The following is a 21144-nucleotide window of genomic DNA, read 5'->3' as shown; positions in this document are numbered from 1 at the left end:
TTCAGTTGTGGAATGGGGTTTTTCTGATCATAAAGAGGCTATTTTGTTTTGCCTGTTTTTAATTTCTGTTTTCAGCTCTTTGTGCCTGAGCCTTCCGTGAGTTTCTAACATATGTGATTGTGGCATCTGTTTAAGTCAGAGACCTTACTTCTTGGCAGTGGATAAGGCAGGGTTTTGCACTCAATGGAGCTGGGCTGGGCATGCATTGTTCCCATTCCCGGATAGCAAATCAGGCTGTTCAGTTATACACACACCTTTGCCAACAATTTCAAACACTTAGGAGAGAAATTGAAGATAATATGGCTGAAGGAAAATTCCAGCCTCCTCTCCCTGAACCTTGTTTTTCCCTGTAGGCCAACTACAAAAGAGAGATGATGAAAGGAAACACTGAGGTAATGACATAGTTCCAAAAGTTTCCATTCTGATGGGTCAGTCATTCTGCAGCCAGCCTGCTATGCAGGTTTGGGTAAATTCTATAGTAGGCCTTATTCTACAAGTGGTATTCATGAAGTTAGTTTATGTCTTCAGTCCTGAAGGAGTTAAAAGTGCTCAATATTGTCACTATATGCAGAAACAGTTTATTAACATAAAATAACCACACTGTGAGGAAGTGACTGAAGAGCCATGCTCATAAGAAAATTTGGCCTCAGTTGGCCAGAATCATTTCATCAGTCTTTTTAACAGAAAAAGACTTTTCATACATAGACATAAACTTCAGTTTGCATTAATTATGCAGGAGGAAAAATGAAGCTTGTCCATATTTCTTGCAAAAACTAAATCCATTCAGTTATGAATGTTGCTTTAACATGTGGCCTGAAATGCTTATATAAAACTTGCAAGTATAAAACTTTTTGTTTCTGCAGGATTTTAACGTAGTCCTTTTACCTGTTTCTTTCAGTGTATGGTATTCTTGAGAGTCAAAACCTTGGTGCTGTTGGTCCTCTTTTCAAGGACTTTTATATGGAAAATCTCATAACTGCAGCAATATAAAATAGCTGGAGCTTGAGACTTCCAATTTTTCCCATGTTACACAAATTCTTAATGGGACATTTACACACAATAAAGTTCCTGGATTTTCAGCATTTTTTTTCATAAGGAATAATTTATCTTTATAACGTATTTGGCAGAATTCTGCATATAAGTACCAGAAGTGCTTCACTGATTAATTGTATTTATTGTTGTTTCTCAAATTATTATACATCTTTTAGAAGTATGAGAACATTTGTACTAATTACATTAAATCCCTCTTGTGGCAACATATGGCAAGAAACAGGGTTGGCAGTGTCATGAGATTCTAAATCAAAGTGAGAGAATGAGTAATTCTGAAAGGAAAGGTAGGGGGAAATACAATTATGACTGAACTAGAAAACAACTACTTGCTTATAGTGCAGGAAGGTGCTTTGATAAGACCTAATCCCATGCTCTCTGTGGAATGCAAAGAGGCTTGCAACTGTTTTGCAGCTTGCCCCTTACTCTATTCTTAGATGTCTTTTAAAACTCAACTTTAGCAGGTATAAATTTTCCAGATGTACCATGTGATTAAATATGCAGTGTGTAGCCTCTTGTGTTTGAACAATACTGTTTGCATCAGAAAAACGGGAATAAAAACTGGGAAATATTTCTAACGGCATCTTCGCACAAAGAAGATGAGAGAGAAAATTTGATGAAAGCCTAGTTTTCAAAGGGATGCCTGAAGCATGTAGCCAGAGGCAAGTTAACATTAGTTATAGTCCTTTGCAAGGCCTGTTTACATGTTTCCTCTGTAGTCAAAGGGCTGTATGCATGTGCTGTAAAAATTACAAATGCCTACATGGTTCCTTTCAGTCTTTTATCTTACCAACATGTGAATGCTAGTTGACGTTATGCTCAGAGATGTTTGAAGATCTCCAGCCTTCTTTTAATTGCAGTCAATATATGGAATTCATTTGGGTTGAAATTGCCCTTTCTGGAGGGTTGCAGTCCCGCTTGTAGTGGGCTCATAACTGAGGGAGGGAGGGGAAGATGTAAAGCAGAAGAGCATAGCTGGAGGGCTTCCCTACTTTGTGCTCACACAGAGCATGTCTAGGTGGAGTATCTGGCTGTGCAAGAGGTTATGCAAGGCTCACTGAGCCCATATTTGTCAGGACAGCAGTGCTAGGTCTCCCAAGCTGTTCTTTGTGGTATTCACGTGGGCGGGAGTAACATGGATACAGGATCAGTTCTTACTTTAATCTTTGCCACATGGGGAAATACCACCAATATAATTTTAGCCCATAAGGATAGACTTTTTATGTGCATGACAGTAAGTATCTTTTCCTTCTGAATTTAAAAGGTTATTTAAAAGCTGAAATATTAAAAGAGCTGTGACCATTGATTTTCCCCTTCTGGAAACAAGTCCTTTCAAAGGCAGAACTGACTGCTTTAAGTGAAAAAAGGGATAGGCTAAGATTCTACAGTGCTATGACAGGAAGAGGAGCTACTTAAAGCGTATTCTGAATTTTTGTATGGCTAAGCTTCTAATACCGTGCTAGAATTTCTATATCCTTATTCTTAATGCAGCTGAGGTGTAATCAGAGGTGGTTTAGCACACTTTAATTGGGAATATTTTTGTGTGTAGTGTATGCAGATATGAACAGACATTAAATACTTAACATTACTTAGTGGGCGTACCTTAAGGTGGTTTGATTTAACAGCGGGAGGTGCATTATATATTGTATTGCTCAAAGTGTTATGGAGATTGGATATGTCACCTGTCTGTTCCAGGAACATTGCATGATATGCCAAGATATACATTCTTGCTATCTTTCGTTTGTGTCACCAGTTCAGGTCTCAGTTTCATCTTGATTTTTCATACATTAATATTTGACTTTTCTTTCCTTCCATTTCATCTTTTCCACCACTGCCTAATCCTTCCACCATCATGGCAGAAGAAGCTATCACTCCTACACTTACTACCTGTAAGTAACTTCTTTGTCATCAGAGACACACTTTCTGCCATGTTGTTCCATGCCTAAGTAGTGAATGCTAATACTGAAAGTTCCTTTATAAAAACGTACTTTGTAAAAGTTTCAATGAGATAAAAACAACATGGTCAGTAATTTAATGAAATATTTAGCTTTATAAGAGTTTCTTATGTTTCATACTGTGCATTAGAGTCCTTTGAATAACTTTATGTAAAGAATTTTCTTAATTGAGGAGTAGTAGGTGTAAATATCACTACCATGTCAATAAGAAATTTTCATGCCTAAATAACTATTTTTAGAATTTATTTTGTAGTTTATTTCTCATTTGTACTGTTAAAATTCCAGGATTGGTTAGACATGTGCCAGCATTTCCATTTGTTGCTGTGTACATATTACTACTTTTTTCTGAATAATGATCATGCATAAACATATTAAGTTACCATTTCTGGAGTGAATTTCAAAGGAAAGAGCACTAAAAAATGAGGGCAGGATGAAGCATAACTTCCAGTAAGTAACAGTTTTTTTGTTTTGATACACTCCTTAGTAATACCATTATATGCTTCTGTATTTACGCAAAGCCTCACTTCGTTCCCTGTTGCCAGCAGGTGATGAATGAGAAGGGTTCTTCTGTGAATTTAGAAAATCCCTTTCTGAGGCTATTCACTTTTACTTGTTTTCCAGGTACAAGGAGTACATAATAGATTAGCAAACTACTAGAGATCTTGCTTAGTTGCAAAATTAGTTGCATTTAACCTTGTATAATCCTGTTGGCGAGCCACAAAAATCAGCTATCCAGTAGTTATCTGAGGTTTTCTTTAAACCTCAGATTTTAAAGTCACGGAAGCCTAAAAGATATTTTTACATAGTTGCAGAAGTTGAGGTGTTACATGAGACAAATTTTAGTACCAGTTTTAAGTACATATGGTGGTAGCATGCTCTTGAAAGGAACACATTTCAATAATGTTTTTATTCAAATGAAATGTGAAGTTTATTGTGTTCCTTCTAGTTGCTCTTCAAACTTTCAAAATACATTTTTAGTTAATATTTTGAGAAAGCATCAAACAATGAATTATAGAATTCATGGAAAAATTATTAATTTTTTTCTATCTTGAAGACTTGGTCTTCAAGGATCCAAGGGCAACCATTCTTCAAATGAATTAAAGCAACTAAAATTTAAACCCCATAATTGAAATTCTCAAAGACTTCACAATATATGGAAATTGCTCTTATGGTTGGTAATTCCAATTTCATATTACCTTATTTGACACTTTATATAGTGCAATTTTTTTAATTCTTGTTTAAAGCAGTGTATTAATGTGGAGGCCAGAAAAAATCAGCTCTTCCACAGGTACAGTATTCCAAAATTTGCTTCTGTTCCTGAGATGAAAATACATACTTTCCATGAAAAACACTTAAAAAAAATAAATTCAGTTTGGGACTATTTAAATGTAGTTCTTCAAAATGTGTAAAGAATATAATACAGTAAGCCATGTAGCATGGTCTTGCCTTAATAAGTAAATATATTTAAATTCATATTTTAATATGATTCATGTCTCAAGGCTAAATCAAAAGCAAAATTGAAACAAATGGAACATTAAATGAAACACTCTTTCATTATTTAGAGAAATCAGGTTTTTTTTTTCTTTTTTCCACAGAGGAAAAGGCCTGAATTGAAATGGTTTCTTTAGGTTTTACAAACAGGTTTTGTCCTTGGTTTTGCAAGCACAGGGATGGTTAATAGTGGATGGAATAGGGCATCTCAAGATTATTTGAAATACTCTCCTAGTGATTTCAAGAAATGATCTTTTCATTAGTGTGATACAAATTCAGTAACTTTGTAGCTTGTTGATTAACCTTCCGAAAGAAATTGTGGGATTTTGACCTCATAGTGTTTTGTTGCCCATCTGGCAAAAGAAGGGAAGAGCCCTGAAAAGTGCAGTGCAGTCAAGATTGGCTGTCAGGAGGAGGAAATATTTTGGACCAAATTCTCCACCTGTTTACGCATCACACAATTTCCCTGAAATTAGTGGAAATCTTAGATGAATGCAGGATTCATTACAGTTTTATTTTTAGCTGAGGAAGTTGGTATGGATTATAAAATGTTCTGTATTTTGAGAAACATAATTTCAAGTACTCTGCCATTGCTAATTTGCCACTTCTATACTGAGTATCATATTCAAATTTACTGATTAGTCATTGTAAATGCAAGCTGTAACATCCAAGTGAGCATCTATGCACTGAAATAGTTACTATTGTCTTGTGTGCTGCTTTCCTTGTGTGCTGTGGGCTCCTTTTCCCTAGCAGACTGCAATCTCTGCCACTTCTAGATCCATCCTAAATTAAAATTTAAAAAGAAAAATATTTGGCAGATGCCTAGAGCTGCTGATGAATCATCAGAGGTGGACCTACAGCTGTGCATATTTGGCAGAGAATTATTTCTATTTTATCTTGTGTTTACTAGTTAGCTAGTCAATAGATATTACAGAAAAAAGAGTTAAGTACTGCTATTGAGAATTCTTTTTAATGGGCCTAAGTACCTCTGCCAGTCTTTCCTCCCACTCGTACATTCCTGACATCTGGTGCATTTTTTACCTTTCGCCTCAGTCAGGCAGCAGATTTTTTTTTTTTTTTTCTGTCTGGACATAGTTAGGCCTCTGTAAGTTCTTTTGTTCTTAAGATAAGAGCAAATTTCATAGTGCTCATTAACTCTGCAGCAGGTCTTTTGACTTGGCAGTTTGTTCCAGGTGGGAAAAAAGAAGAATGGATGTGGTGTCATTAGTTACACTGACAATGAGTGATGTTCTCAGCATGGCAGGTGGCATTGGCACCACTGCTTGCTCCTGACACATTTTCTGATGGGCAAAACCCCTGTGCCATGGGCTGAAGAAGGAAAAGTGTAGTAGTATTTTGTTGTGTAATTATGGTTAAATGGACTAGGCAAGCCTGTTGCTGAAGTGACAACATGCACCACCTATGCTGACCACTGGCCTTTTGTATTTGAGATTTTAATTTTCATAAAGATTCTGCCCTTGGAGCTCATTAATCATTTGTCAGGAGCTAACAACTACATTTCATGAAAATTAAAGCATCATAAAAACAAATTGACTGCTTGGACCATCAGAATTTACTCCAGACACTGTTGCCTGATAGTTTGGCCAATTCAATTTACCCCAGATTTTTGGGCAGATAGTCACAGACTGTAGCTTTTGTAAGTTCCTTTCTATAAAAGATTTCATTGTATTCCTGTGAGTAGGATGTATACCAAATTAAAATGCAAAGCTGTGAAGGCAGCTTTTGATGCTGTTCCTCAGTTTGAGCTTGATATCAAAATGATATGTTATGATTATTATTGAAATTAAGTACTTATGCAACAACAGTGCTGCACAGCAGTTAGGTGCATAATGTTATTATTTTTTTGTGCCTTTTCACAAATCATTTCAGCTTGTGAAAGGTGAAGTAGGGAAATAGGAGACAATTATTACCCAGTATTCTTATACAATGCTAATCATGTTAGCATCTTAATAGTGTGGAATCTGCTGTTGTGTGTCCCAGCATTATTCATCAAGGTAGGTGCCCTAGAACAGAAGTGCACCAAAGGTGCATCACCTGTATGGAAATCTCAATCCCAAAGCCTAATTCTATATTGAAATATTATATATATTAGACTGTGTGTATATATATAAAATAGACTGGATAGGACTAGAGGCTCTATTGCCTTGTTCCTCCTGCAAGGACAAAATTCCTCCTGCAAGAAAACTAATTTCACTAGCATCAATCTTTTTCATATAAACGTGCATGAAAGCATACTCTACTTTTCACGAGAATTTGGTAGTTTGGGGCCCAGTTGAAGAATGCTTTTCCTGTGTATCTAACTTGAGCTCAGGAGCCTGTGAGTCTGTTCTCAGTTTAGTTCCCTTGGTTCACTAGCAGACACTCAGAGTTGGCTTCTGTATCTCTGTATAGAGACTTAATTTCTAGCTCTTTGCCAGGTCCCACTGCCATCGACCCAGCACTTAGAGCTGAAAGCACAAGGTTAGTTTGCAAAATGACCCTAATAATTGAAGTAATGTTTCCAAAATATCAATTGTGACAAAACTCTTAACAGTGATTTCTGGATAATTCCAGAGACTATGCAGTCTTCACATTTAAAAATTCTGTAGTAATTCAAAAATAGTGAAAGAGGTTAGAAGTTAGAAACAGTCCTATTTTCTCAACTGCAGATGCCCCTGGAACCAGATCAAGATCATGTTTGCATCTTTTAGGTGGAGGAGAGTGTTGAGCAGAAAACTATGAATGTGTCTGAGCTGTTTGATCTGTTAGACTACACCACAGAATCCTGAAACCAAAAATAACCATGGATTTCTGTAATTGTAAGCTAGACTTAAATGATGTGCGGATGTCCCAAGAGCTTTGTTGTATGTTGAAAAGTCTACTATGCCAGCTTACTGAAATCTTCAGATAGTATTTGATGTCCAAAATAAGGCAAGGGTATTCTACTAAATCACTAAAAAACATTTTTGTGCTATGTGCTGTATTCTTTGTGTACAGATGTGCCATATCTAGCTTTTATGCACAGGGTCAGAATTAGGATTTTGTTTTTAATCAAAATACATTACATAATTTTTTAAAAATATATCTCAGGTCATTATTTCTTATACTGATTCCTTGTATCTTCTGATTCTTTTGGATCTGATTGTACTGCTTTAAAGCCAAAGCTTATGTTCCCATTTCACTGTAGAAAAAATTGTAAATTATCCTCAACACACACTGACCAGCAGCAAGTAATAATTTTTTTAAACTTTATTAACTCTTTCTGAAGTGTGTGAGGGAGCAGCTGGTGTTTTCAGGGGCACATCTGTTTTGCCTCTTTCTTGTACCCTCTGTCATTAGCACTGTTGCTGTTTTCTTATCTCGTTGCTGTTTCCAGTAAATTTTTCTTACCTCAATCTTTACCTTTTGTGCCTTCAATTCTGCTCTCCTGCCCACCACAATGGGAGAGAGAGGGGAGCTGGGAGTGAAGGAGTGTCTCTTTGATTTGGAGTGGTTTCCTTGGGAACACTAAATTGGAGAGTGTCATTCCTAAACCATGGCACAAATTACAGTCTGTGCTCCATTAGTGTCAAATAATAAATTTGCAGATGAGCTGAGGTTTGGAGATTTTCCTGTCCTTAGAGGGGACACTACTTGGTTGGTGAAGGTACCAGCCATTTAGTGAGGGAAACAATGTAACTGTAGAAAAAAAAATCAATGCTTTTGCAAGCTAGAGACATCTTTGTTCTTTCTATGCTATTAAAAGCATTGTGTTGTTTTCTAAACTAATATATGGTATTTGAATTGAATACTGAGGTTGCTTTTAGAAATTGTGGAATCCATATACTATTGTAGGATAAGCCTGAAAAAAAGCCTGTCTTTATTATATATAACACTGAGACACGATACATACACTTGGGAGAGAAAGGGATGATAGTGACAGCTATGTGTATTTAAGAAGTTACCATTGTATTTTAGTATTTGTTTTGCCATCCCATGTGACTCTTGTTGAGGTACTGTTACCAGGGTGGCCTGTCTTCTCAATAAAACCATGTATTGAATGAATTTTCAATTAGCCTGGTGACACTGGGTTTTAGCTTTCTTAAAAATTTGATTCCCAAATCAATCATGCTTGCTGTCAACAGCAGTCATTCTGGGCACTGAGATTTTGCCATTATCAACCAGCATTGTTGAATTATACTTTCAAAGATGGTATAAGGTGAATCATTTTCATTCACTTTGTTTCAGACTTTTCCCTCAGGGCGCTATTTATGTGGTTTTTACTCTGAAATTGTATTTCTGTATACTAGCTCAAAAATTACTTTAAATACTTCCATTTTAAATACACAAATAGGAAGGTGAGTTTCATGTTTTAGTATTAGAATTTATTTTACAAGGGAGTAATGGTGTTGGAAACTCAGTTTCTCTAAAAGCCAATTACACTTTATGTGATTGTAAATGTGTTAACAGAAAGTAGAGAATTTATGCTGCATATTAAGACCAAAACTCACTTCATAATTTATGTTGCCCTGTATTATTTCCAAAAGATTGAAGTGGTGTTAGTTTTAAAAATGGCATTATGAAATATTGAATTGATTGACAGAATATGTCTGCAAAAGATGGGACTGCAGGGAATAAGGTGAAGGATGCATTGTATTTCTCCTAGTCTCAAGGAGGACAAGCAGAAAAAAAGTGCTTAAAGAAAAATGGGTAGAAGAAATCATACAGTGAATCTAACCCTAAGGCTTTGTAACTCCAGTAAGCCACAGGCTTAGTCAATTCTGTGGTACAGATAAGAACAACTGTAACAAGATGTTCATGTCTGTTGAGCAATGCCAGCACAGGGCACTGATGTGTTTTAGTCATTAGTATTGTGATAGCTTCTACTGAGTGATACTTCTTCTCTTGAGCTTGTTATCTGAAGTCTGTTCTCTATCACTGAATCCCCTGGGAGATGCTTCACCTGAAATATATTTCTTGAGCCTACCTGCAGGGGTTGTGGCCAGGTTAATGATGATCCATCTTAAGGTAGCATCTATCACACTACTGAGTGTTAGTTTCACAAGGAAATGTTCTAATCATGGCTTCTTTACCTACTCCTCTTTTACATTTCCTTTCCTAGCTAAAGTACACCTTGAGCTCCCTTCAAGAGTAGACTGACAGATCCCCAAAGGGAAGAACAGTGGCTATTTGTTTTCTGCAATGTCTAGATGACCAAAATCATCATTCATTTCTAAATTTTCTTTCTGTCATTTTTCTTGGTCATTAATTTCCTGCACTAATTACCTATTTCTGGCATGAGAGGGTAAGGAACCATACATCAGGTGCTTTCTTCATCTTGTCCTGACTCTTACATTCTGTTTCCACTTGAGAGTCTGTGCAAGGATTCTATCTGAAGAGGTCCTTCCTAATTTCAGGACAATATTGCACTTGCAAAGTGTAGCTGGGAAGATTGCATCAACTTTGAAACTGAACATCACAAAAGTTAATCAAGCTAGGAACCAGAGGAATGGACTATGCTGTGTGCTAGCATATCTAGCAAAGCCTGCCTGGCATTTCTTCAGCCCCAGACACCCTGTTGCAAAAGAATATATCTTTCACGAGAGTTATGATAATATGTTAGAATCATGGCTCCATTTCATTTACAAATGTGCAAGAAAGGATTTGTTATTACTGCTATTATTATTATTAAATGTAACATTTCATGTAGGCTACAGAGAGAAATCTGTAGGACTGTCAAGAAGGTCTTGTGTAACTCTGTCAGTTCCTGTGCCAACCTGACACAGTGATCCAAATGAAAAGAAGCAGTAGTTCGAGCAGAGCAGAATGAAATATCTGCTCATGTGAGTGCAGAGCTGGTGAACACAAAAACGCACATTTATTTTTCCTTTTAGTTGCTGATGCTCAGGGCTGTTTCTACATTTGAACTGAGATCCCTCGGTGAGATATTGAACCAAATGTCTGGGAGTGTCTTGATTATACTCAGTTCACCTGCAGAGGGAGGTAGCTTCTCTCCTTCACTCCCATTCCCTGATTCCTCTGATCATGAAAACAAAAGTTAGATCTACCAGAGGCATGTGTCTTGTCTGAAGAAAAGGCAAAGGAAAACATTTGCCAGCCTGTGCATTTCACAGCTGAACAGAAATGAAAGAATCAGCTGTTTCAGAGCAGTTACACCACTCCACACCTCCTATTTCAAACTGATAGTGTTCTTTTCCTCCTGTACTCATACCAGTAGCCCAGAATAAAATCTTCCAGTATGGATTTCATCAACATGTTCATATTCAGTACAGTAATGCAGTTTACAATATTTGCTGCAGCTACCTAGTTTTTCTCTTTAGGTAGAAAGGCTTGTATTTTGCCATTTATGGTCCTATTTGGAAATTGTCAATGGAAAGGTCACTTCAGATCAGTTAAGTTCCTGGCTTAACAGTGTATTTTCAAAAGTAGATGAAATACTGAATGCTTTGTTTTTACTGACTTTTTCAGGTCAGATTGGTGTGTTTATGATACATAGTAGATTACGTCTCTGTTCCTTAGGCTATAAAATCCAGGTGTTATTGGCAGAAGGACTTTCCTTTTTGCTTACCCACATAGGGAGGAGCCATGTCTGCACTTTAATATTATTAAGATAATATAAAATAATTTAAGCTAACAAAATAAGGGAAACCTATAAGAGTGTTCGTAAACCAGAGGGATTACCTACTCTGTGCTCTACAAAAAATAAATAAAATAGATAACAGAATTCATCGGTTGCATGTTGAGTCCTAATACATGCTCCCAGTGAGGACAGAGAACATACTCATTTTATTAATAGGTACATGCAGTTTCAACTTTTGATGTAATCCAAAGCACCATAAACCTATTCTGAGGCAGTAGTACTGAACATTCATGGAATTGTCTTGTCCAGTATTGTACCTAACTTACTCCTTAGATCCTGCCATTGTTGTTCTTCCAGCTTCTTTTTCGACACTACTGTGACCACGTCTTAAGCCTGCCTCCTTGTTCTCCTGGCCATTTACTTTTTCATCTGTTTCTCTTCTTATCTGGTCCTCCTTTTATTTACTCCTCCTATTCTCTTCTCCGTCACCCCTGCACCAGACAGACATAATGTCTGTCATTGCCTGAAAAATATTTCTTTAGGATTGCCTTATTTTCATTCTCTGTGCTCTGCATTTTCTCTGGGGATTTTTGCATTGGGGACTGTTTCTTTAGTTTCCTGGGAAAACCATACACTGTTTTTATTTGTTTATTTTATCTTACCTAAAAACTGATTTAGGCTTTTAAAATATTCACCTCCAGGTTTAAACATAGCATACAATATTTTATATTCAAAAATTTTAAAAATTATCTTAAAGAATTGAAAATTATTTCACCGTGAAAGCTGCAATATAACATTAATTTTTAATAAATGTATGTAAATACTGCATATTTGCTTATGTCAAAACAAGGTAATGCTTACTGTATTAAGCACAGCTTTTCGTTTTTGCTCTCTTGTTCTTCATTGAATCTTAAATTTCACTAGTTTCTTTAATTTAGGAGAAAAAGCCATTACACACAGATACTTCCTGAAAGTGCGTGCTGCATGAAAGCTTTAATTAAATCTACAAGTAAAGCTTTAAAAGAACAAGAATCAAATTAATTGCAACAAGGACCATGCATTTATTTCTGTGACAGCCCCTTGCACATTAGAGAAAAGGCAATCTGTGTACCCTTATCCGAATTAGCAAACTCAATATCACTTTTCATTAGCATGGTAGGTCATTGCCATGAGTCTTCAGCGTGACACTGTTTACATGTTAATGACCTCACAAATAGAGTCTGTTCCAAATGGTTTGCGGTAGCAGAAAGTTGTAAATCCATGAAGTGGAATAAACTGTCCTCTGCTTTCTGCATCATTGCTTCTTGCGAGTTCCCCTCTAGACTGAGCTTCATAATTAGGCAACAGTATAATTAAGGCAAATTCAGTAAACGCAAATAGGGCAAAAGGATTTATGGCTGATTATGGTTGTTACAGCATACCTGAAATAAATTAATTTCTAAGCATCACTGTTGGTTAATTTTTCAGTGACATGAAGTCTAGAAGTAGAAAGTATTGTTCACAGAAAACACTCAGAGCTTGTGTTAGCGTGAGTCCATGATTCAGATTTACATGCTGACAAACATGAAAAACCACTGAAAGGTTCAGTAAAACATACTGCTTTAGTTGTTTGGGATGCAATTGCTTTGTCTAAGATGTGATTTTTAAGATTATAAATACACATTTTCCCCCACTGTATAATGTAATGAAACCAGCATGCTTGCTAAAATCATATCCTTAAAGAAAATATCATATATTATATCTGGTAATTCGACTAGACAGTGGAAAGCTTCACTGCATTAAAATCCTGTAATGATAAAGCCAACATCAAATGAGTAAAACAAACTTAGCATAACCACTTAAATTTGATTGCCTAAAATAGCTAAAACCAGGCCTGTTCTGATAGCCTGCCGTGTGAATTCTTCTAAGTGCTGAATACCCTCAGTTCCCATTGACATCGGCACCATGCAGAATCTGGTGATGTATTTGGATGTCTCAGCCCTGCCAGAGCACAAAGCCTTGTTTTTCACTGGTCATGTGCAGCCCATACCTACCTGGTGTTGCAAAGCTCTGTGGTTCTGCTGCAGCAACCTTGGGAGGTGCTTTGCAGACAGAGAGTGATGGCTTCTACTTTAGTTGCTCACCTAACATGCAAAGCAGTTTAATTATATGCTGTCCAACTCTCTGCTACATACTTTTCCACTTGCTGGTTCTGAGTGAAATACATATTTTCTACGTGCAGAGGTTACTAGTAAGTGTACAGTGCCCCTGGAAGCATTTATGGCTAATCTTGCCCTCGGCATGCGTAATGCAGCTAAGTACTAATTAAAGGTTAAAGAATAGGGATCCATCTTCTCTGTGCCTGATGATTAGAGGGTTGTGTTCTGCATGGAATCAGGTGCAACATTCAACTGGACAGAATTGCTAGGGTGTTGCAAAACCTAACTATATGAGACTAAAATTCGAGAGACTCCAGATTTTCTCGCAGCGTGACAAAGGAACAATAAATCACTGTCTCGTGTTTTGTAATAAATTAGCTGGTTTACTGTGTTTCATATAAATATGTGATGCTGCAATGCATACATGGGTAGAATGTAGATTTGATTTCCTAAGGGACATTTCTTTTGTCCTACATACTGACTTCTGAAAATTATCCATGGCCCAGTAGTACAATTTTTCTATTAAATATGAAGAGAGATACACTTCTGGTAAGGCAATAAAGTCACCATGAACATCACTGACTTTTCTCAGATTCAAATAATAACTAGTTAAAGCAAGTTTTGATGATTGTTAAATATTGCCATGACTGCTGGCATTTATATAAGATAAATGAACTGAAGAGTGATGGAGCTGTGGTAGCAAGTAGAAAACTTGGCTGTTCAATGAAAGTCTGTCTTTGACCTACAATTTCCCCCCAATTTCCAGAGGTTTTGTGATTTTAATTCTTCTGCAGAACCTTTCAGACCAGTGTTTGGTCTAGCTTTGCAATTGTTTGAAGTTATCCTTTCAGAAATCTTGTTGTTCATTTCTTTTCAGTAGGGTTTTTCCTGATGTAAAAATCTAATAGCAATTGATTTAAAAAATATCTTCAAAATAGGTCATGTTTCTGCTGCCATTGCTGATGAAAGTTCTTTGGGTGCCATATTCTCCACATTAATTACATTTTGATTACTACTAACTGCTGCTAAGCAGTGTTTCGCTGCTGCCAGAGGTCTGAGAGAGTACTTTGTGCTTCCTTTACCATCATGTGCATTTTGGAAAATTTGGTCTTTGTTTCTAAACAGACAGCCAGCAGCTCCAGAGTATCTATGTTGCTGGAATATTAGTACCTGAAAATCGGTGATGAAGACATCACCAGCTCAGTCAGGGTTACCAACACACACTTGCAGGAACACATGTTCTCTTAGGAGTAGTCCTTGCAAAAGCACCAGGGGAGGTGTAAAGTGTTTTCTCTGACCTAGCTGCTTTGACAGTTCAGTGGCTGCAGAGCTGCATTTCCCACAGTAGGAATAATCAGCGTCCAAGCTTTACTATGTGAACTCTTCAGCACTTGGATTACTCTTTTGACAAAAGAAATGATCATTATGTAAAGCCCAGATACTGCAGTAGTAAGTTCCTTTTGATAAAGGTATAAAAACAGTAAAACAGCATAATGCACTAATTTATCATCTCATAATTTTCAGGAATGTATGAATAAATTAGCTAAGCATACTATGCCACTTACAGTCCAGTAATTTGCTGTCTGGTTAGAACAAGTCATATGGCCATAGGGTGAAAATGAGATGGAAAAGGTCATATGATTAAATTAGCTCCATTCAGACAGGCGATACTTACTTTTTTTTTTTGCTATGATTATAGAAGATCAACATTAACTCAAGCAAATATGATTAAGTTTGTGACCCTCAGAAATGGAAATTAACCTCAATGATAAATGAAAGATTACTGTCCACTATGAGCACTCCAAGATACGCTACTCTTGGTTAATCACATCTTTCAGCTATGAACTCTGCATTTAGCTGCCATTCGGATTATTTCCAAAGGAATACACATCCTCAGTACAGAATGCAGATACTAAAATTTATTTTCCTTTTATTTTTGACTCACACTGTGTTTTGGTAACACAAGAAATGCCTACCCTGGTCCTAGTGCTCATTCCATTTAATATTCTATCAGGTTTGTCACTGTTTTCTTTTTCTGTTGTAAACAGGTTTGTCTGAGAAGTGCTGTTTTCCATGTAATTTATTCTCTTGTGTTTCCTGTCACTACATTATTGCCTAGTGGGTTAAAAATACTGACAGCAGGTTAAAATTTTGATCATGTGTTTCTCCCTTTTTAATGTTTGGTTTATTTTAATTTTATAGGCGTTCTTGGGAGAATTGGTTTTCCTTCTCCTGTGTCCTGCCAGAGTCTAGTGAAAATCTAGACCTAATTTATAGGGTATGATTTTAACAATGTGTCTCTTGTATTTGTCTACTCATGGAGAATCTAGACTTCTATACTCAAATAATTTTCTTTGTCAAAGTTTTTTTGGTATGAGTGAGAAATTGCAGTAGTCCAAGAAGTTGTAATACACTATGAAGACTCACTTGGTTTTGGTACTTGTGAATTTCCTTTGAGGGAAATACTTTTCTGTCTTGCATTATTTGAGAGCCAAGAAAAGTATATATTGGAGTAGCTAACCAGGAACAAAACTCAGCAGGAGAGGTCATTGTCCTGGTTCATGATTGCTGATGGGTCACCAAAAGTTCCGAGCTAAGTTGGCCAGTCTTCATCTTCCTCATATCTCACTGTCCTCCAGAGTACCTGCGATCAAGGATTTTACCATTGGACTTGATGATCTAAGAGGTATTTCCAAGCCTTCACAATTCTATGTTTCTCTGTAAATATTAGTGCAGATAATGGCTGTGAAAAAGGGGATCTCCATGCATCTTTTAGCCATTTGTTGTAATTTTATTAAGTTTTGTGCACTTGCATTCTCCTTGGTGTTGAGAAGTGTCCACATTGCAGGCTTTAGAGTGAACTCTGACAGAAGGAAAGACAGTGAAGGACTGTCTTTTTGTGTTGCTTGTTTTGCTAGCAAAGTTGGATGCTTATCAGAAATTAAATCAAAAGAGCTTTTTTAAAAATCAGGCTAAACAGATTAGTTTGCATATTTAGGACAGTGATGTCATTAGCAAGGAAACAATAAGTAGTTAAACGATTACTTAGAGATTTTGCATTTTGAAGTGATACCATCCCCTCAATTTTAAGTAATCCTTGAGCAACTGAATTGAGACACTAACTAAACCTGTCACATGCTACTTCTTCAGTATCAACTAACATAGTATTAGTCACAGTTTCTCCTTGTCTCTGCAGGTGCTTGTTTTATTGAATTATGTCCTACAGTGATACTGTTATCTTTACAAAAAAAATGGCTTTGCTCTCCTTATCTGTCCAAGGTCAGTAAGAAGGAGAATGCTAGTTTGTGTCATGTGCATGCAAGTCAGGAATGAAATGTTAAAGAGAGGTTGAATAGACCAGCAAATGTCCTAGAAGTTCAGATGCAGTTAGTTTGCCCTTGCTTTAGCTAGTGAGAGTGATTCGACAGCTGTACTTTGTAGCTTCTTCCTTCTGGAGCCTGTGATCATGCTTTGATAGCAGCCCTTAATCTATTATTAATGCAGTTGTATGTAGATCAAACCTGAAGAACCTTGGTCATGTCAGAAAGTAGTGCAAGTCTATTTTTATATCATTTGAGGATGTATCTGAAGTGAAGTGCCAGAGTACTGGCATCAGGTATTTCATACCTCTGTCCCTCTATGCAAGCTGTAATCTGAAGCTCTGTAACTGTACCTGTAAATGTGCTCTGCACAATAAACTTCCTCAGGTTTTTGTCCCAATACCTAGTAAATAAGTGCCTCCTTGGAATCCTTTCTGCTTGTTGATTTGTGGCTTTTTATCAAGCTTTGAAGAAGAGACTTTGAGATTTTTTTTTCTGTGAAGTCTTACTAACATCTAGTTGCCAACATTTTGATGATAATCCACGTTTACCAGCTTTCAAAATTAAGGGGGCTGATATAGTCCTGTGTTTTTCTCTAACATCATTATTACAGACTATTGTAGAAGTAATGCAGTATGCGTGATGTTCGCACTCTCATCCTGAAGTGAGCTTTTTATGGGTTGAAGATGATGTAACAGGCTGTAAAACTTCCCTGTGGAAGAGCTCATGGCCTGCTATGACCTTATCTTAAAACAAACTTTCACCCTCCTTTTGCGTTAGTCAGTATCTCTGCATGGATGATCTTTAAAAAGTGAGCAATTCAGCTGTTCTCATGGCTGTCTTTTAACTCAACAAAACTTTTTGAGAAGAAAATTTGGAAGCTGGTGTTAGGGTGCCTTAGGGCGTTTCATTCTGCTTGTAACAAGTCTCAAGATGTGAGGCAGTTACAGCTCCACATCTTTACTACAGGAGACAACTGAAGCAGCACAATGACAGCAGATAGTAAGACATGAGACAAATGACTGTGAACTGCTGCCAGCTGATGGGCCCCATCATCCTCCTCACATTCTGATGCTTTCTTGCAAGACCAGTGCATCCTTGGCCTCTTAAGTCCTTCTTGCAGGAACTCCACTGCAAGACAGATGGACACCGTATGCAGTAGTTTTTTGCGTATGCTGGTTAAATTGGATCCCAAACCCTCTGGACCTTTGGATGATCATTCTCAGTTTCACCTGAGAGCCAGGATGAAGTCAGAGTATGCACCAGGCTACTGGGACTGATGAGCAATCCTGGTTTCCTTAGTTCAGCCATAAGCTGGGACGCAGCTGTATGCTTCATCAAGGAACAAATGTGCCCCCAAAAGGAATAGCTAAGGAAATGTCCCAGGAGGAAAAACAGTGAAAGAAAATATCTGTGAGAGGTACCACTTTCAGTACAAGGAAAAGCGTTGAAAATCTTCATCTGACAGTGCCTCAGCTGCTGACAGATTTCTCTTACAGCCTAACATCCACGTGTATCCATTCAACCAGAAAAATAATTAGCTGGTACCACATGGACTGTAATTTTTGGTGATACAGCAGCAAAGGTACTCTGTGGGAGGAGGAGTAACTGTGATCCTTCTCTTCTTCAGAGTCAATACCCACACACCGTTTTAGGACCTTGTGCCAGACAGTCACCCTTCTAGTATTGCTAAAGTGGAGATGGGTACAGCAGGAACCTGAGACCTGTCAGCTGTTGTGGCTTGCTGTGATAATTTAACTTACTCTTCTTCCATATGTGCCATAAAAACCTTTGAAGACGGAGGTGGCAGAGGTCCACAGAAGCTTCAGGATGGCCCAGATTTGAAGATGCAGCTTTTGGTGCTTAAGTCTGTAACATAATGCAACAAGACATTCTGTTATTAAATTATGTCTTTGCAAATCTAAGGGAACAGGACTGTGTTATGTTTCCTTCACCATCTATCAGCTCCACTACAAGACAGTGTCATATCTTTCATTACTAGTACTGGAAAATTCCTACAGTAGCTAATTTACTAGTGAAATATAGACATTTAAACATGTCAGCTGCATTTTTTTTCTCTTATGTGCTGCTTGGAGTTTATATACAGATGGCATTTTTATGCTTATATCTAATAGCTATTAAATTTTCCTATGCCTTATTTCTTTTGAATGTCTCTTTACCAAGCCAGTCAGCTTTTCATCTCTGAAGCTAAAAATAAATGTTGATACAGAAATCAGAAGAGATTGAAATTACTGGTTGATTCACAAACAGAAAAAAGAAATTACACAGCTTTCATTAATTATTCCATGGATACTTTTGTTTGTGGGAGTGGTGCATTGAGCATCTGTTTTTTTCAATCCTGAAGAAAGTGAAGTAGCTGAAAAAACAAGATTAGAGAGAAGCAAGCCAAAGTTGCACATTGCATTTAGTCATAGGAAATATCACTTCTTGTATTACACTGAAAGAGGGATTGCATATCCACAGCTGGAATTTTTGCTACCCTTTATTGTAGCAGCAGCAGCTGCCATTTTTCTATTCCATAGCATTAAACCAACCCATAATTTTGCAGCAAATTCTACCAGAAATGTGCATGTGAATACTGATACTCTGTACTGAACCAGGCCTCAAAATCTTTTTTCATTCTTTGCAACATGTAGAATGTTAAAGGAAACAGCATTTTCATGTCGACATGGAAAAATAATGGTAGAAAACTGTAATCCTGTGGCATTTTCAGGTGTTAAATGAATTTACAAGGAGCAAGAAGGATGAGTAGTTCCCAAGAAAATGACACTGCAGCCATAAGAAAAGGAAAGAGCACTATAATTTGGGCCTTTAGTGATCCTGGAGTTGAAGATAATGTTCATTTTCAGAAAATGCATTTTTCTTACCTTTACTTGGTTACATGTGATATCAAGGTTAAAAGTGTGATGAATGAGCTTCCGGAAGTAGAATTGATGCAGTACTATATAAGGCTGCATTTCAGGAAGAAATTCCATGGAAGATTTTAAAAAGAATGATGTTTCACAAAGAACATTGGACGATAAACTAGAAGCAGTATTCTGTATCTTAGTCTGTTTCTCATTAAAAATATCTTGAGCTGAGTATGTCCCTCAGCCATCATCAGGGGTTCTTTTTTCATGTATGTGTGGCTTGCACATAATGCAGTTTATGTATTCAGTGCTCAACCTTCATCCACATATAAGAGCATTGACTCCAAGGACAGAGAATTCTTGACTATCAGTACTGTACCTCGCTTATTTCCAAAGGTTCTTCCCTTTTGCTCCATTCAAATGGATGCAGCACTATGATGACCCTCACATATGCAATTATGCCAAACAGATCTAAGATAAATCAGAACTGCAGGTGAACCTCACATTCAGGCAACTCTTTGGTAGGGTAATTTTTTGCAAAGAAACGGACCATCTTTCTAAAGAGACCTGATAAATTGCAGAAAAACGAAATCCACCTTATTAAGACAAATAATCCAACAAATAAGCACGATTTACTAAGAAAAGCAGCCTACCACGTCACTTCTGTAGTACCAGTTTGTTTTAACACATCTGTTTTTCTCTCTGTAACAGTCAGTGAGTTCATGTTCACCTGATACTTACGCATTATACAGCTGGCAGTTAATAGGCTATTTCTAAAGTCAGGTGGCTGTATCTCATCTTTCAGCCAGACTTCTCAGTCTTTGTCCTTTTTGTTTGCTAAACCCCTCACTTTGGAGACATTCACCGCACTTGGTCATACGGCAAAGCTGTAGTATGTTTTCACAGAGATTAGTTTTTCTATTGCTTGGAAAACAGTTAATTATTTGAAGATCAGTTGTGTAAATGGTATTTTCACATCAAATATGTTCATATTTTTTATGCCAGCCAAGTAGAAACTGAATTTTTAATAATAGAGTTGAATGTCAGCAGATGTACAGGAAAAAAAAAAAAAAAAAAAAAAAAAAAAAAAAAAAAAAATTTCCAAAACAAATTAATTCATGGTGTTTCATAAGCTTATGTAATTCCACCTGTCCTATTAGCAAGTCAGAAAGCAAAAGGTAGAATGCTTTCTGTCTGTTCTATTATGAACTACAAGGACAAAATACGATGGAAACAATATATACCAACTCCTTGACTTCCCAAAAGTAGCAATGGTTATTTATTAGGCCTTATTTCTTTGCTGTGATTGCAGCAGAGAAATTGTTTCTTGTCTTCTCAGTCTGAAAATGGCATAGGCATTTGTTTGTAGTTAACAGAAAAATGATGTGGAATTTTTTTTTTTCTGAGGTACCCCATGTCTGAGGTACCAGCTCTGTACAATTCCTACTAAAAAGTCAGACCTCTAGAGAGGAGTAGCCAAAGTCATGATAAGCCTTTTTATAATTCTTCATTTACTTGCATCTGTTTCTTGGATAAGTTTGGGCTATTCTGGACATTAGAAGTATCTGTAGGTAAGCAGATACAAGCTTACAGAATATTTTAAGTTGGAAGGAGCCTTGTGAAGACAGCTGGTGTGATGACACTTTTCCCCACATCACATCATCATATGGAAATCATTGGGTCCATTCTAGCAAAAGGTCCTGTTATATTCAGAAATGCATTTGATAGGGCAATTACAGGTGT

General features: G+C 37.0%; 1 protein-coding gene across 7 annotated transcripts in view; it reads left to right on the top strand.

Annotated features, from left to right (window-relative positions):
- Positions 1–21144, top strand: part of PTPRM (protein tyrosine phosphatase receptor type M) — a 440879-nt gene that overhangs the window by 293954 nt on the left and 125781 nt on the right. For 4 of the 7 annotated variants that reach the window (XM_066329240.1, XM_066329214.1, XM_066329205.1 and 1 more), the window contains one exon: positions 2907–2936. The exons of the other annotated variants lie outside the window; for them this stretch is intronic. In XM_066329240.1, the coding sequence (XP_066185337.1) occupies positions 2907–2936 (30 nt within the window). The remainder of the gene's footprint in view (positions 1–2906; positions 2937–21144) is intronic. 7 annotated transcript variants of the gene reach the window in all.

This window comes from Sylvia atricapilla, chromosome 1, assembly GCF_009819655.1.
Source record: "Sylvia atricapilla isolate bSylAtr1 chromosome 1, bSylAtr1.pri, whole genome shotgun sequence".
NCBI lineage: Eukaryota > Metazoa > Chordata > Aves > Passeriformes > Sylviidae > Sylvia > Sylvia atricapilla.
This window is presented reverse-complemented; position numbering and strand designations above follow the sequence as displayed.